The 19229-nt window shown below is 31.6% G+C and overlaps 1 protein-coding gene across 1 annotated transcript; it reads left to right on the top strand.

Moving 5' to 3' along the window:
* The first annotated feature begins 14043 nt into the window (after positions 1-14043).
* LOC129614762 (protein screw-like) lies at positions 14044-17213 on the top strand. The gene is made up of 3 exons (XM_055529608.1): positions 14044-14104; positions 16003-16236; positions 16309-17213. Exons 1-3 carry the CDS (start codon positions 14044-14046, stop codon positions 17211-17213), a joined length of 1200 nt encoding a protein of 399 aa, XP_055385583.1.
* Positions 17214-19229: the final 2016 nt, after the last annotated feature.

Here is a 19229-nt window from a genome sequence, read left to right as displayed (position 1 = left end):
TCTCAAATTTTTTTCAGTTTGTTTATATTAATATTGTTGGAACAAAACTCTTTTAATAAATTTCCAGCCCTCTTGAAATTCAACCTATATTCAGTTTTTACTACTTTCTTAGAGTCCTGAGTTATTGCTCCCATAAACTTTGCACATTTTCAGTTTTTAAATTTAAATTTCAAGTAAATGTGCTGCACTTTTAATCCTGCACAATAAAAAGATCAACAAATGTTTAAAAAAGAAAAATTTAACAAAAAATATTTAAAAGAAAAAAAACTTTACTTATTCAGGATTGTTAAAGGTGAAAATTCTTTTTTCTTTTACCTTCATCTTAAAATCTATAACAAGAAAAACTTTTCAGTAACAAAACACATGTTGTGTGCAAAATAAACTTAAATAGAATTGTAAAATTTCTTAAAATTGTAAATAAAAAATAGCCTGGTCACAAAACAATGCAATATAAGTTATGTGATCACGTACGATTTTTTTAATTGTTTTCAAGTACTTTGAAATTGAAAAGTTTTCTTTTTACCCATTAAATATACTTTTCGAAGAAGAAAATATTTAATTCAATAAGAAACCTATTAATTATATTTTAAAAGTACAAGAAATAGTAAAATTGTAAAACTATTATGTTAGAAATCGTTTAAACATAAACACGAAACTCGGAGAGTTAAGTGAGAGAGGAGAAATTGTAAAATGAAAATGGCTGTTTGACATTGAATTGTAAAATGAAAATGGCTGTTTGAAAATGGCTGTTTGATTTGAGTAACACCACTACACTAAGTGTGACATTCGATGCGATAGAGGAGGGAGAAGTGTTTGACAAAAGACATTCGATATTATAAGGACCATATAGACTTATGATACTCATAATAAGAATATATTACAATAAACTTCATCTTAGAATTTGTTAAAAATTATTTAGAGAAATAATTCCACAGCTCAAATTATTCATTTTTCTAAAAAAATTACACAACGTACAATATCTTTTCACTTATTATCATGCGGTTCCGTTATTACAATCATAAATTCCCAAAAACAAATTAACATGTAAGAAGGAAGGGTGGGGCAACTGTTAAAATTCAACTGTGTTTTATATTTCTTTTCATTTCAATTGAATAAATAATTAATTTTGATTTATTTTTAATTTGCTTTTTTTTCAATTTCATATGAATTTCGTACAATAAACAAAAGTTACTTAGAGTTGACATTAAATTGACAGAATCATCTTCTGCAACAGTAATTATTGTGAATGGGGAAAAACTTTGATAATATGAATTCCATCCCTCATTTTTGAATTTTTGTTTTTTATGTGTTCTTAGAAAATTTTTGAATTAATTTAAAATTTTTTTGAAACATTGTTCTTAAGTGCATTTTATTCAATTAATTTTGTGGTTTCAATTAATTTCACTTTGAAATTTATAAAAGTGTAATACACATAGCGTGTTAGTGAAATTTTGTTTCAGAAAACTTAATAAACCACAACTTCTTTGAGTAAAAATTTAAATTATAATTAAAAATTACATTGGAATTCCCTAGACATTGACAAAGAAAAATATATTACAATGTAGATTTGCGACATAGTGGTGACGTGGCCTTTGATGACTTATTATTATAGGATCTTTATCAGAAAATACGCCTGAAATAACGTTTCCGAGACTAGTTTTCTTAGAAATCTTTTGTTCGCAGGTCTTCTGCTGTTGATTCTTAACCATAATTTGACTGGCAAAATCGTTCTTTTGTGTGTTAAACTTGTTTATTCCAGAAAAAGTTTTATCGAAGTCTTCTTCTCTTGACTACCGAGTATTACATTACCTTCAACCTCTAAAATTCACCTTTTCAGATGCCCCCTGTATCGATAAAGCACAGCTAAGAGACCCTAGGGAAACTTAATATGGTTTTTGTACATCTCCCCCAAAACCGCACTGTCACCTCCTAGTGGTGGACCCCGGTAATAGCGGAGGATGAGGGGGTGATTGAAACGACTAAAGTTACGTTCGTGTCGTGGTCATGTCTCGCGGCGAACTTCTTGCTCTGTGAGTTTCAGCCCTGTATCTATACGTCAGCTGACGACAGGTGACCCAAGTCAAGGTGAAACAGCATATGCCGATGACTGCATGGCTAACGGGGAGCTTAGTCGTTAGTATGCGGACTTTGGATACCAGGCGCCCTTCAGTTTAAACACGCCTTCCCATGGTGTGACGGGCTCTGCCATGGGTGACTATACTTTCCCGTGCTACTCGTGGGAAAAAAAATGGAGAATAAGAACAATAAGAACAACAAAATTAGCAACATTAAGAACAGCAACTGTGACAAATACAACAACTGCAACAACAACAACAATAACAACAACAACGATAACAACAGTGATAATTACAACAACAACAACAATACTAACGACAACATTAATACAAACACATTTAGTGCTCAAGGGTTTGCGGAACCAGAGCTTCTCTCGACTGACGCAGAGGAGGAACTCCTTCTCACGCCAGTAGAGGAAAAGGCGGCGCCTCCGATGGAGACGGATAATCAGGATCTTCTTGGACCTATTATTCAACAAACTGAGGACGACCTGAAGAGATTGGCCATCAGAGGAAAAAAACAATATTTCTCTGGTGCACCCAAGCGGCGTATCGCAGCTTATATCAGAGATGGCATCTCCACAGAGGAAGCTCGCAGATATGAGAAGGAAAGGCTAGAAAAGCTGAGGGCCTGTGGATCGGGTGTTCTAGCCGACCATCTCCAGAAGAGGGAAAGGTCAGAAAGCAACACCCCTGATGCAGGGCCCTCAAAAAAGAGGTCGATGAAGGGCAATGTTGAGGTAAAGATCCCTGGGAACATTCCTCAACAAAACCCGAAAATGACTTCTTATCGGGATGCAGTAGTACAGGTCGGTGGCCGTCACTCATAGACTGCATCCAGAGGAAAGGCTATCCGACGTTCAGATGGGGAAAATCAAAGTAGCCATCATGGATGAAATGGATAAAGTTGTGGATTCTCATCCACAATTCACTGCAGCGTTGCAAAGGGATGGATGGATATGCATAACATGCAATAATCAAAACACCAGGGAGTGGATAACCAGTGTCTGCAGGAAGATAAAGCCTTGGAACGATTGCAATGTTGTGATACTGGATGGCCATGACATGCCCAAACAGCATGTCTGCGTCACCTACGCGCCAAAAGACGAAGCAACCGTCAGTCTCTCCAGGGACAAATTCCTAAGCACGATAGGAAAGCCAAATTCTAGCCTCAAGATGAGTTCCTGGAGGGTGCTGAGGATGGATAAGGAAAAGGACGGGGACTGCTCCATCACATTTTCCATGGATGATTCCGGATTGGAAGATCTACGGAAAGCGGAGTTCCGACTTTTCCTGAACTTCTTCCGTGTTACCGTTCGGGTTAAAGTCGATCCGAAAATGGCGGCAAGGGAAACGAAAAGACCATCGACCAGCGCGCCAAATACAAGCGTCCCGGGTGAACCAAAAGTGCTCAAGAACATTAAGAAACCCGGAACTGCTTCGGTATTTGCTGTTGGAGGGGCCAGTGTGACACCTAGGACGCAAAAGAGGCTGTGGCAGAGCAGGCGCCCACCAAGATGCTTCAAAAGGCGGCAATGCTCATGAAAAGGAAGTAAAGCTCATGAAAAGCCTTTGTCTAAAGGGCCAGAACCCATAGACAAGAGCCGGAGGAAATGATATGGCTGTGAGGTGCATCCCAATAAATCTACAACATACTAGGCCATCTACTGATGTTCTAGCTCATAGATTTATGAAGGATCATCTCGATATCGTCCTTATCCAGGAGCCTTACATAGTGAAGGATCAATTGGGGGCAGGCCTAGGGCTTGCATTTTGTCTAGTAAAAGGCTAACGTATTTTCCCGTTCCAAATTACTTTTCTAAAGATCAGGTAGCTGAGTTGGTGAAGATGAAGTTTTCCGGGGGTTGAACAGAGTCCCGGGAGACTGTGCCCACCCAGACGAACAACTGAAAGATCTAGTGGATCTAGTGGAAAAAGGAAGGAGGATCTTCCAATTGATAATAGGTAGTAATCCCAATGCCCACCACACCGTCTGGGTAAGCAGTAATATAAACAAAAGAGGTGAGTGCCTACTTAAATTTATATATAGCAATAAATTAATGGTTATGAATGAGGGCAATAGGCCGACATTCATAAATGCAATTAGGAAAGAGGTCCTTGACATCACCCTTTGCACTGAGTTTATCGGCAGTAGGGTTAGTGGATGGCATGTCTGAAATGAGACATCCATGTCCGATCATAGGCAGATTAGGTTTGATATTATGGTCTCCGGGGGCCTGGCAGAAGAAATGTATCGGATGCCCAAATCCACAGATTGGAGCCAATTCGGAACACTCCTCATGAATGGGATTGAATCCATTCCTGCTTCTGTCAGAACGGTGATGAATATCATGCTGGGCAGCGAGGCTCTGACGGCGGCTATTACTAGTGCCTACCATGGGAGTTGCCGCGCTAAGCCGAGGCGGAGCAATAGAAATTGCTTTTCATGAATGGGATTCATTCCAAGTGGTGGAATGAAGAGCTTTCAAGGCTTAGACTAAAGACCAGAAAGCTATTCAATAAGGCCAAGGCGCCGGGTTCGTGGGAAGAGTATAAGAACTCACGAAATACAATGAAGAAATTAGGAAAGCGAAGAGAATTTCGTGGATGGCGTTCTGCAAGGACATTGATGAGCTCTCTAGCAGTGCGCGTCTTCACAGAGTGCTTTCCAAAAAGTATGCTAGCGTTTTGGGCCTAATGGAACGCCCTGATGGCTCCATGACTGAGAACGGAAAGCAGACGTTGGAGCTTATGGCGTCAACGCACTTTCCTGACTCGAAGATTCTTCGGAATTACTTGAATGCGGTCATTGAACCGAGGACAACCTGGCCCAGGAGGGATGACTGGCAATGATCCCGTCTGGTCTTCATAATGGGCAGGATTAAATGGGCTGTTTTCTCTTTCAGGCCCTTCAAATCTCCAGGGGATGACGGAATATATCCTGTATTTTTGCAGAGGGGTTTCCAACATATCGCTAGAGCACTGTAGGGAATTTTTCGTGCCAGCTATGCGTGGGGTTACATCTCTCAGGCATGGAGGGTGGCTAAAAGTCGTATATTCCGAAGGCGGGTAAGCGACCAAGCAACCATCCAAGGTCTTTCGGTCCAATCAGCCTTACTTCTTTTCTATTGAAAGCAATGGGAACAGTGATTGATAGATTTATACGGGACGATGCACTGGGAAGCAATCTCTTGCATGAGTCTCAGTATGCCTATCAGTCGGGAAGGTCTACTGTACTCGCTCTGCGGAGTCTGGTGGGGGTCCTTGAAAACTCACTGGAAGTGCGGGAGGTGGCAGTTGGTTGCTTTCTAGAGGGAGCTTGTGACAACACCCCATATCATGTTAGCTGTGAATCGTTGCACAAACGAGGGATTGATGCAACTACGAGCAGATGGGTTAATCGGATGCTACAGGATAGGATTACTATGTCCACAATAGCTGACGATACACTCTTCATCTTCGCTGTAAAAGGGTGTCCGCAGGGCGGGGTTCTTTCGCCCCTCCTGTGGTCCATTGTAGTGGATGATCAAATCGCTCGTGTCTGGGGATACGCCGACGATGTGGCCTTCGCCGTACGGGGAAAATTTGAGAGCAGAATTTCTGATCTTCCACAGCAAAATTTACGTGTTGTGGAGAGGTGGTGCGAAGGCGTTGGGTTAAATATAAATCCAAGCAAGAGCACTTTGGTCGCCTTCATCAGACGCAGAAGCAGGGATAGATTAACGAGCCCAATTCTGTTTGGTGAACGTATTAGTTACTATAGGGAGTTGAAGTATCTGGGGATAACCCAGATGATCGTCTCTCCTGGAATACCCATATAGATAGAGTTATCGAGAGGGCTACGGTGGCCTTGTGAACGTGTAGGAGCTTCATCTATACGGTACCTTGCTAGGCCCATATGCCATAAGTCTCAGAAGGCGGGTGTGCGGGCCAAGCTGGAAGTGCTACAGAGGCTGCTATATGGTGTCCGCCCGGACACGCGTATATATGCAACCCTTGACCCGTATTGCGCGGTGTTCCAAGCCGAAATACATGCTATAGAGATCTGTCTGAGAATCAATTTAGAAAGGGGGTATAGAAAAATGTGTTCTCGGACAGCAGGGAATTGGCATCGAATAACAGAATGACGCTCATTTGGATGCCGGGCCATAGTGGCCATGCGGGCAACGAAATTGCTGATGGGCTGGCACGGAGGGGATCTGGGGCTGACTTTGTGCAGCCGCTGCTTTTCTGCGGTCTGGCTTCTTCCGCCGTGGCGGCCACTTCACGGGGCACTGCCCAGCAATTGTGTTGGACATGGGTTCCTAAATGTTCGGGAACTATTGTACAACCCCCTTAGGGATATCTCCGACTTTGTGGTTGGGACGGAGATATTGTAGATGGGAGCGTGGGGAGCCCATAATAAGTCAGGAATGGCTGCGGTGGCTTGGGGGTTACTCCTGCCCCATTCGGTTCCCTTAAAATCTACAATCTACAATCTACATCTCCCCAACTCTTCTAATCATAGATGCCCACACACCCTTTGTATTGTCGCAATCCTTGACGATTCCTCAATATTCCCGTTCCCAATTTTATGTTAACACATTTCAAGTGAGGTGCTGCTGCGCTAACTATGCAATCTGCGATCTGAGAAAATTTTTACATAAATAAGAACCACACACTTTTAAAAATTGAAAACACCATTTACTCACTTAAATTCCAACCGTGTGCTAAAACAAAATTTATATGTTTGTGTACCATTAAAATTCAGCCAAAATGAGTGGAAGGAAAATATAAGCACATTTATTAATCAAATTCCAACCTGAACTTAATTGATAATAATTTTTTTTAAAGAAGAAAGTTTTGGCATCAATTTAAGATTTTGTCAACATTTTTATAGCAATTTATTCATCATATAATTTACACTTTAAAACAATTGAAATTGAAACTTCTTCACACAAGCATAACAAAATTTTAAAAAATTACAAGGGCCAACGATATCATAATTTTTCTTCCTATATATCTGTCGAATATTTTTTTGTTCATTTACAAAACCATTATCTTTAGGCACGCTTCAAAGAAAATCATACCATTTCTGTGCGCCTTCATTCACATACTATTATTATTATTGTTATTACGAGTATTATTATAATGCGGTCCCTATATACAGTGAAATGGTCATCAAAATTTAAGGATACTTATGATGTATGTATATAAAATGTTAAGTACTATTGCAAATTCAACAAAAAAGAGTGAAAAGAAATATTAAATTTCTATTTGTTTCAGGCATTAGACCAACCGTTAAAGAAGATATTCCCCTTTCAAACTTATATTTCCAAAATCATTAAATATGCTTATATATATGTAACTACGTAAATGACTATGTATATACAATAATAAAGCATAAAAGGGCCAGTCTGCTCAACATATTTTGTGCACACACACATTCCTGTACATATACCTGAAAAAATATACGAAATATGTACGTAAAATATTTAAGTACGTATTTACTTAAGTAATTTACTATTACAGCCACATATACATATTATGCATCATCCTAGACTAGAATTGTTCTAAATTAAAATTTCGACCAGGATGTCCGCAATACTGCTCTATAAAAATTTTACATAATCAAATAGCATGAACGATCCAAAATATGAAGTTAACAACTCTTCATTAAATAACTTTCCAGTATAAAAACAAACATACGAAAAATTGGCATTGACAGCTGTGTCAAAGTAGAAAGGAAGGAGTACGGATGAAAAGCAAAACCACAATAGCCAAATAGCAAAAAGATCGCAAAAACATTTTACGTTCACCGTGTTAAATTTATAAGAAAACTATCCCAAAAGTCTCCACAACCACATCTGAAATGTTAAGATGTCGCCTTCTTGATCGTCATTAATTTTTTTCGCTTAGTTTTGTTCGTAGTAGTAAAAAATTAAATTAAAATTCATTAATTTGAAACACTCTCCTGAAAAACTTTGAAAAAGAGTTCTAAAACAATTGTGACTCAAAGCGGCTATATTGTGATTTTACTATATACGTACATATGTACATTATATATGTAATACATGTGCTATAATTTTACACTTTTAATAATATTGTAGATTTAAGTAAAGAGAATAATTTTTACCATAAAGCTATGTGTATAAAAGTTTATAAGTGCTTCGTCTCCATTAATATACTTAATACTTTAAAAGTTACACATCCACGCACACAATATGTCGTGCTTAAACTCCATTTATAGTTATATTAAACCAAAAATATATGTACATAATAACATTACATAACATGTACTATTACATTCACGCATGTTATTTCTTTCTTTGTTTTTCTTCTGTACTTGATTTTCACAATTTTATATACGATATGAAAAAGGGAAAAATTTAATGATTCAGCACATTTCAGAAGATTAGGATAGGACTAAAATCTATGTATGTAATTCTAAAATTTTTGTTATGAAGATGTCAAAATCCAAAATAGAAAGGAATAAACTAATTCTGCTCTATATTTTTATTTTCATACACTCGCATGTATACATAGACACATGTGATATGTAAACCCTTAGGTTATTGAATGAAAAACTTCTAAAATGTACACCAATTTTGCGGAAATTGCTAAAAACAAAAATCAAAAAGAAAACAAAAGAAGGAAGAATAAAATCAAAATGGGTCGTCATATCCTTAGTATATTAAAAAAAATAAAATGTGAATAAAATGGATATTAATTTATTTTTTATTTTATTACTCAAAAAAAAAAAAAATTTTATATTCTCGTTATGTTGTTTTTTTTTTCTGTTACGAAATTTCTGAAATAATTCAAGGACATAAAAAATTTTTCATCGTTTCTTCATGGCATATAAATTTAAAATTAAATATTTTTTATGAAAATAACTGGAACTTATCAAATATGTAAGTATGTAATTAACTTATTAAATTTGATATGAAAGTCATTATTATTTTGAACCTTAATCCGACCAACCCCATACAGCATAAAATTTTATATTTTGTACAGTTTAGTTTTAAATTTTGGATTCTTGGTCTAAATCGAGAGGTATGTCGGATTAACACAACAGGAACCATCAACTCTACCAGGAACTGAAGCCTCAAAGAGTACAGAACTTAGAGTACGGAACTGTGTTGCTCGCACTATATAGAACGAGTAAATCTTAGGAGCTATCACTCTAGACGCTTGCTATTACTTAAACCAATATGTGAAAACTGTGTGAAAGTATTCTAATCTTACAGCAGAATATAACTCAGTACCCAGAAATAAAGTACTGAAAAGAATGGGGAAGGCAGATAGTGGGTTGTGTCGCCTCTTAGAGGAAGATAAGATGGTGTAATATTTTTGATGGTGGAGCATCAGAGTTTCATCAAGGGCTTAGAAATAGTGCTCATGTAGACAGGCCGTGAGTTACAAAAGATCCTTTTGGTCGAGGCAAAAGGTGGAGCCTTAGGAATCCAGACCCTGAAAAAAAAAATACAAATTATGTTTATTGAAGCAGGTTTAAAAACTTGTGATCCCCTAATTTTCGTCACTAAAACACATAAACTGGTCAACTATGTCAGTATCACACTAAAGTTCGATTCCGAACTGTAAAACAAAATTGTATTCAACGCACTTTTCTCTTCTTTCTTACTTACATTACATTGATACGCACAAACAAATTTGTTGAGAATCGATTTTCTCTTTTTTTTTGTTCTCTTTCTTTTATCTGACATAATTTTCATCATTATTATTGAAATTCTTTTTTTCTTTCCCCGTTATATTCACACATCAGAAGCATCTTAACATACACACAATATTAAAAACAGAAACAAAACAGAACATTCACTCTTTTATATGTACACGAATAGATGTAACTAAATACACGTAATGTACATACATATGTATACATGGTATATATTGGATATTTATGTATAAACATTCATATAAAGTTTGTGAGTTTTCTTGTGTCAAACTTGAAAATTGTATTAAAGCAAATTGTGATTAAAAACAAGTTATTTGGAGAGCTGACAAAATATTTGTCCTTCTTTGCAATTTCACATATAAGATTTTAAATTAGTTCAATCCTCGTGCCGTTTTTGTATACACGTATGTTCATACTGTGTGTTTATGCGTTCCAATATAATTTTTTCTCATCATACTCTAATTTTTATTTTTACATTCACAATAATTTTCACATACTTTTCTCATACAAGAGAAAGCAAGTAGAAAAGGGAAAAAAGGATCTCTTTAAATTTTTTTTGGAAAGTATTCAAAATTTACTTTATGTCAGAGTTAAAAATAAATAAAAATAATTTTAATAAGTATGAAATAATAAACAGTACAAAAATAATTATTTAATGATGCTTTCTCGTTTTTTTTTTGTTATTTTAATTTTCTTTTGTTGAAGTTAAGAATATTTAAAAACAAAATTTCAACTCAAATATTCCTTTTATGTGTTTGTGTACAATTGCATATTTGATTACGAAATAAAAAAAAATATTTTGTAATTATTTTTTGACTAGAGCATTTTAATATCGTAAATCTTTTGGTAAGAAAGTAAAAAGAAAAAATTGGTATGATTTCTTACTGAATGAAAAATACTTGGTAACAGAAAAGTGAAAATTGTAAATTTAAAACCTCTGATGGAAAAATCAAATTCTTTAATGGAAGCCCCTAAAACTTCGAAATTTTATGTCATAAACTATAACTGTAGAAAGAATTTTGTTGATTTATGAGGACGAATTCACATGCGCTATGCCGACTTCCGTTACAGATCCAAAATCATTCAATAATAACATGTAGTATAAATTTCTTGTTCAGCAGAACGAATATACCGATAAAATGATCGAAATACGAAACATTTATTTACGAAATAATGTAATTATTTGAAACCAATGTCCTTATATCAGTCTACTACAGTAAGTTTAAACTTTCATGTAAATTTATAATTTACGTTTGTAACATTGCTTTCAATTAATATAAAATTTAATGATTTACCTGTATTTTTTGATTTTACGATATTAAGCTGATAGTATATTGGAAATTGGGTATCAAAACTGGTTCAAAGCTATTTATACGAAAATGTTATTTAAATATCAAAAACATCACAGGTTTGCAATTTAAGTGCTGTAACTATTTTGAAACTAAAGCTCACACGAACTTGATTTATTCACAATAAGTGACTGTCAAGTATACAATTGTTGTCAATAATTTGCTATATTTCCCGTAGTAGAAATGAATCTTAAAAATTTTCATAACGCCTTCACATATTCACAAAGTACTAAATTGTACTATAAAAATTTTTTTTGTAAAATATTTTTAGGCGATTCGTTGCCATATAGAATTTTACATTCAACGAGTTTATTAGCTAGACTTTTATAGGGAAAAGGTGAATACCCTAACAAATTCTACAAAACTACAAATTCTGATATTTTCAAAAATGCATTCGGGAAATATTTTATTACATGTTTTTATTTATTCCCACATTTTTACTTCACTGTTTTCAGAATATCCTCAAATCCTTACATTTTCACTTTTCACTTTAATTTTAATTACATATTACAAGTTTACTATATGTTCATTTAGCTTCCTCTTTAATTGTAAATATTCTTCTAATCTTTATATTAATTTAAGGTATCGATTTATTAACAATTTTCAACAGCTTATCGTATCATACTTGACCATCACATCATTCTCCATCTAAGGTGAACAGCACAACTACGTGATGTCCTTCCTATTGACAGAAAGTCGTTTTTACTTAGAATTTCTGCTTCTTGTGAGAACTCTTAGTTTGTAATAAGCTTCAGAAAAGGAAATCCGATATTATTTTTCTTCTTGCTTGTACAATTTGAAAATATCTAGATATTTAATGAAAATTTAAAAATCTTCTAACCTAGTTTCATTATTATAATTTTTAGTACAATATAAAACTATTAACGTATTTAAGTATGTGTATAGCATTTTACTTACATCCTTATCAATTTAACAAGCTCAAACACCTATTTTCTCTATAAAACATTATAAGAATCTCTAGAAGAATAAAACTTATTCATAATAAATAAATTTTATTTAAAAAGTTATAAGAGGATTTTATCTTCCATTTAAAAAAAAAAAAAAAAATAAATTTTCGTTCATAAACCAATTTTGAAAATTTTCATGCCAACAACACAAAAAGTTTTTTTTCTTTTTTTTAAAGCAAGTGTAATCTTTTTCACATAAAATACATACGTATACCTTAAATGCATAAATATGTACCACCTTTGCACTTAAGTAAGTACCATCCATGAAAAATGCATCCATCGTATGTTCAATGGCCTTAATTTTTTAAAATTAACATTGGAATTTCCGAGGGAAAGAAATTAAGATCTCGATAAAAGTAAGAATGAGTACTGAACTATGTTCCACCAGTGTGCGAGAACTCATTTAATTGAGAAAGTTGTTATTCGTCATCCCAAAATTTTATATTACAAGAATAAAGTTTTGGTCTGATAAGATTCCTATGAGCATTCTCACTTCATTTCAATAATATTTTTAAAACGATTATGGTCTTAACCTTCGAAAAAACATTTAGCCTGTCATGATCCCGGTCGATTACTCCATCGACCAACCCCTTATAGACAAAATTCATGCATGACATTCAGCTGTCAATCTGGACTTCGGACAGAAAAAAAAAATAAATTTATCAGACCATCTGATATTGGATTAGATATTACATTATTAAATATTGCGAAATCTTGAAAAAAAGGACAAATGTAACATACAACAATTATTTTCTCAGCAGGTAATGCAAAATATATATATAATATTAACCTCATATAATATATTCTAATAAAGGATACCTAAATCTGAATTATATGAATTGTTCATAGTTAGACTATTGTTCCAGGTAAACTGTAATATATTAGAATACCTTTCTTACTGAAGAGCACCTATTAATTACTAAGAATGCAAACGACATAATATACAAATTTATGTTTTCAATATTTTAAAATCAAGTTTGTAATAGGTAACATTCCATTTTACATAAATATACGTTATACATATATGTACGTATATAATGCAAGGTATTTGGTTAATATTACAAAAGCATAAAGATTATTAATTTTTCTCTATCGTATTTATGTATACCTGCATTTTGTATAAAAATGCTAAAGTACAAAAGGAGATGGTAGGGTTATTACTTTACACTTAATTCTGAGAATGAAACATTTATTACTCTTTTCTTTATATTCTTAACTTAAAAATATTCTGGACTTCTGATTAAACATAATGTCTGCATCCATCGTTACAGACATGTAGTGTAAGTTGTCCTTTTGTAATAATATTATTGTCGAGAATCATACAAGAAACAACATTGCACTTTTTAATATCCTCTGGAGATGATGTTACAAACTCCTCATCATCTTCATTGCTTCAAAGGTTCACAACATTAAAATTTTTCATATAAATCTCTTGTCGGTGATCATTGAATAAATTTAATAACCAAAAAACTGTCAACAGTGATTATTGTTAAAATGACAAAATGGAGACATTGTCAATTTTGATGACATTATATGACAACGCGTCTACGAGTATAATATATTCAATTCTCAATTGGAGTAATCGTTATCCAGACATGCAATTTTCAAAAAAAAAAATATCAATGGTCGAGAATATGTTCATTTCAATAGATACCATTTGTCTGAATAGAAAATCCTAGAATTTTAACAACAAATTCAAGTAGTTTTGCTATAGTTTCATTCTATATTGTACGTGCACACTCGACTTACGTTAAAGCAATACGATTTGGTTCGTAACTAAGTTTGTGGTTTGTAACCGCATCTTCAAAATATATATTCATTAGCATATAGCTGCTACTTGTGTTATACACGATGAAAGTAAATGTGTATTAGTTAAAATTTACATGTAAATATAAAACGGTACAACTGATAAATTATTTGTTTTTCGTGCTTTTCTTAAAAACGGAATTTATTCAATATTTCCATTCATTCCATATATGGCAGAAAGGAAGGTTGATGGTTCCAAAATAACAACTGAATACACAGTAACAGTAAACAGTAAAATTCTTTTTAACAAATTTTTATAAACTCATACTTTTCTGTTATTACAATATTGGGTGGTAATTTTTTTTTGTTCTCTCAAAAATATTTATGAAAAACTGTTATAATTTGCATATAGATTTATTTTTTCTAACTTTTATTCTTATATTTTGTTTTTTCTTTTTTAAAGTTACATCAACACTTCAAGCAATGAGCAATATGGTTGCTTTTCGTAATTCAAATTTGAAACAAAAAGAGAGAACAACATTAACAAACTGAAACAACAAAGACGAACACTTCAACTCTATATACACAAAGAGAAAAAAAAAGGCGAACGTTGAAATTCCAAAGAGATCTCCACTTTTGATTTATGATTGTTGGTAAAATATTTCAGTTTTGGTTTATTATCCTTGAGGGAAAAATTATTTTTCATAATTTTTTCTACTTAGTTTTTATTATTATCCTGTTTTGAGTCGCTTTGTTATCTTTTCTGTAAAAAAAAAAATATTTTTTATGTGTTAATGTTCTCTTCTACAAAAAAAAAAATTACAATATTACAAAAATTTACAAAAATTTTATAAAAAAATAATAATAATAAGTAGAAACTAAATTGGATGCTAAAGGAAAACAATACAAATCATAATTTACCAAAAGAGTTTTGTTGTATAGTAAAAACTCTAATCCGTCTAATTTTCTATTTCTAAAATTTTTTTTTCCAAACTAATGGAAAATATTCCCACAAGACTATAAAATATAATATCTGAAAAAAAATATAAAAGATTTTTAATTATTTGGTGAAAATATTTGAAATTTCCATTTGTTGTTTATTTTTTCACAAAAATATATCGAATTTCATAAATTTTAATAATACAGACAATCCAATATGGATTTTCTATATATTCTCTACACAAACCTTTAAATTCGGTTTCCGTATACATAGTCAATTAAATGTTTTGTTAGAAATTAAATACAATTAAAACAATTAAAATTGTTTAATGTAAACTGACAAGTCATGTCATATTATTGTTTTCGATTTTAAACTAAAAATAATTCCGCAAGGGAGCCACGCTAATAATGCCATAAAGTAGTGTAAAATTTCTCAAATCATGTTGTTTTAAAGTAGGGTTGCTCCTGTAGTGTCTGAATAAGTCATCAAATGACACAACACAAAATCATGGTACATATAACATAAGTAGTAAAAAAACTAAATTTCATTCTAACTAACAGTTTACTAACTACAATTCTACAGCGACCCTACAATTCAAAATATTAAATTTGGGCCTACGAGAACTGTTTTATTTAAAATATGGAAAATTCCTATAACAGAAGAATGTTTATGATTTATACAAGAAATCCGAAAATATACTCGAAAAACAAGATTTTAATAGGAAAAATACGATTTCTCCCCTCCATACATTGCATTTAAATCTGTATTTATAATAATTTTGACTAACGGGTAAAATAACCATAGAAAAAAAAACCAAAATAAGGATGACATGTGACATTCCTTATCATTTTATTGTTGCGTGATTCTGTGAACAACCTAAAATCAAATAATTCAAGTAGGTACATAAATCACCCTCTTAACAAAACAAGGTCAATATTTTATAAATAAATTTTTTCGCAGGTAAACAAAAATGCCTGCTATAATTATGCATAAATATATTTGTTACGTTAATATTCTCGTCAGTTGAAAATTTTAAGCAGAAGAGTAATGAACGACACAATGTCTGTCAAATCGCTAATTTTATTAGTTTTAATTTCGAATTCATTAAGTTATGTTGAAATAGAAAATTCTTTTGATATTTTAAATTCTGATGATGGTTTAGTACAAGGATTATTGCATCAAAAATATTTTCAAGAAGCCTACCAATATAATAAAAATAATTTCCTTGAAAAGATATCTCAAATCCTAGATTTGGGAAAGAAACCTGAAATCAATTCACCAGAACAACATTTGCACCGCTCATCAATAAAATTTTTATACACATTATATGAAATATTAAAAGATCACGACTATGATCATAATAGAATTCGTCAAAGGAGAAGTGTAAATTCAAATTTTATAACAGATTTCGATTTAATAGAAGTTGAAAAATGTAATAATATTATAACCTTTGCACCAATTAAACCCAATGAATATTTATATAGTAATAAAAATAATTTTAAATTATTATTCAATATCAATGATATTCCAACAAATTTTGAGCTACAACATTCAGAATTGAGAATTTTCAAGAATTTGTCGTCAGAGGTCTACAACAATGATATCGAACAAATATCAATATTGGTTTATTTACTTGGTAATATCGAAGAGAAACGAATTTTATTAACATCAATTAATATAAGTGTAAATTATATTGGATGGCTTGAAATTGACATAAGTGTTGCACTTCGTAAATTAATAAAAAATCATGGTTTAAATCCCGCTCTACAGATAGTCGTACATTTAAAAAATGATTCTAAAATGTTAATTGATCCAGAGAAAATTGGTTTAATAACAACTGATAATAATAATGAAGAATTTCATCCATTTATTATTGGACTTTTTAATGGCCCAGAAATAATAGATAATTTTAAAAATTTAGTACAAGAAAATGTAACAAAACGTTTAAAACGAAATATTGTAACTAAAAATGTTAGACAGCAAAGTGACAGTAATAAAGATAGAAAGAAAAACACAAAAATAAGAGATCAACGACAAGTGAAATCAGGAAATCACTATCATAATACAAAACAACATTATTCATCCCAGATGACAAAAGATAAACGAAGAGAATTACATAAATCTACAATACAACAATTTAATTCACCAAAATATTGCCAACGTATGAATTTTACAGTTGATTTTTACGAATTAAATTGGGAGAATTGGATTATTGCACCGGAAAAATTTGATGCATATTTTTGTAGTGGAGAATGTAATTTCCCATTGGGAGCTGGTATGAATGCAACTAATCATGCTTTAATACAAACATTAATGCGTTTAAAAAATCCATGGTTACCAAAACCATGTTGTGCACCAAGAGATTTAGGTTCTATATCCGTTTTATATTATTTAAATGAACAAAATGTTAATTTAAGGAAATACAAACATATGGTAGCTTATAATTGTGGATGTCATTGAAAAGGACTTTTATATAATATTTATTACTATACAAAATATATTTTATACACACAACATATACCAATGAAAATTAAATATAAGTATAATTAAATTTTATAACAGTTGTATAATATTTGTATAACTTTGTTAATTTGGATTTATTTATGATTATTACGATATATGAAAATATTAAAAGAAAAATAGAAAAACCAGAAATGTGAGAATTTACCATAATAATTAAGTAATTAAAAAGTTAATTAAAAATTTAGTGAATTTATTTTGTTTCAGTTTAAGAACAGAAACTTTTTCTGGACTCTAATAAATTTAAAGTAAAATTCCTAGTTTTGAAAATGAAATAATTCTTATTCTAAGTAATTTAAAGTTGGACTGATGAGTAACGGTTGTAATTTTTCATTAAAACTAATTATTTTTAGTAATTTGAACTTGATCATTTAATTATTATTTAATTACACATGCAAAATATTTAAAAAACTCAAGGCAATTATTTCTCGGGGTGATATTAAAAATTGTTGCTACATGTAAATTGAAACAATAGAAACAAAAAATTAAAACCGGGAACCTTTTCTCAACTTTTACTTTTTTTTTCTACAAAAGTTCGCTCTATGGCTGTCCATTTCTCTGTTTATCAAATCGAAAATGTAATAAATCGAGTAAAATTTACTATTTGGGAGAAAAATTTACTATATAGAGTTTACACCTTCTCAAAACATCCCATTCAGAAAATATACCAGCTCTCAGGGTTTCTTGATTAAATTTCTAATATTTTTTAAACTTCGGTAAAAACAGAATAACCATTTAAAAAATCTGAATTTCTTTAAAAATCGAGCAAATTTCGAATAAAATCACACAAATTCAAACTCTCAAAAAAATTTTATAATAATTGAAATCCAAATTTTATACAAAATTATTTTTTATAAATTTCAACATAAAAAAAAATTTCAACTTAGATCATCGACTGTTTTTTTAAATCTCAGCTGGAATTAACTAAAACTAATGTATGTATAGCATACTCCAGTTCCACTAACACATACGTACATATATAAAAAGTACATTCTTCTTTAAATTATCCAAATATAAATTAACAAAAAAAACGTAATTTATCCCTTAAATTAATTTAGTACACAAAATATAAAGTTTATATAAAAATGAAATGTATCCTGTCAAAGGCGATAAAAGCTTAAAGTGATGTTTCATTTGTGGCGACCTAATAAAATACAAACACAATCTTCTTTAAAATGATTTTGGAGCCAAAAAGAATAAAAAGTACAAAAAAATTCGAAATTTTATAAATGAAATTTTTCACAATTTTTCCTTTTCTTTTTTTGTATTACAACTCGGCTACTTTTTCATTTTTATAAATAAGTAATATTGTATGTATGATTTTATAAGGATATTCCAGTTGGAATTAATCCAAGTAGAGCATTTTTATCATTAAGGTTTATTAGAAGCGAAAAAGAAACAAACAAAAAATGAACAAAAAAAACCAATAAAGAAAAGTGAGTACGTCAGACATTTTGATATCGTGAAAAACAAAAAAAAAATTATTTTAATCTAAAATAATAATATTAAAATTCTACTTTCGGTAATGACCATTTCAAGTTACTATCCGCAAACTGACAGCATTGTTTGGTGATTCAGTATAGTTTTCCTAAAATTTTTCTTCGAATTAAGTAATGACGAGAAAATGTGGAATCACACCAAATCTTTGATACAAGTATGAATGAATGGTTTTAAAGTTCCACTCAACAAATTAAAAAAATAATTTTAAATTTGGGCACTGTAAGTTGAATATTTTCTGTGAAATACGATGAAATTATTTTTGAAGTTGTATGAGAAAATTCCATAAAAACTACAGGATTCTCAAATATTTTAATGAAAAAATTATTTCATTAATTTGTTCGAAGTTTCATTACAATAACAAATGGAGTAAATAATTTTTTATAAGGTATGTATGTGTTTCTACTAGCCTCCAATTCTTCTACTTTTTATTACTTGCTTTACTTAAATCCATGTTAG

The sequence above is a fragment of the Condylostylus longicornis genome, unplaced genomic scaffold (genome assembly GCF_029603195.1).
Source record: "Condylostylus longicornis isolate FDR11 unplaced genomic scaffold, ASM2960319v2 ptg000119l, whole genome shotgun sequence".
Classification (NCBI taxonomy): domain Eukaryota; kingdom Metazoa; phylum Arthropoda; class Insecta; order Diptera; family Dolichopodidae; genus Condylostylus; species Condylostylus longicornis.
Note: the sequence above shows the minus strand (reverse complement) of the source record. Positions and strands in the feature narration are given on the sequence as shown.

What these genes read in the sequence shown, in the direction of transcription:
- LOC129614762 (XM_055529608.1), top strand. Translation starts at nt 14,044, where the DNA reads ATGGCAGAAAGGAAGGTTGATGGTTCCAAAATAACAACTGAATACACA. An exon ending in ATACACAGTAACAGTAAACA is followed by an intron (nt 14,105 to 16,002) that starts GTAAAATTCTTT and finishes CTCAAATCCTAG; the next exon opens with ATTTGGGAAAGAAACCTGAA. An exon ending in ACCCAATGAATATTTATATA is followed by an intron (nt 16,237 to 16,308) that starts GTAATAAAAATA and finishes TACAACATTCAG; the next exon opens with AATTGAGAATTTTCAAGAAT.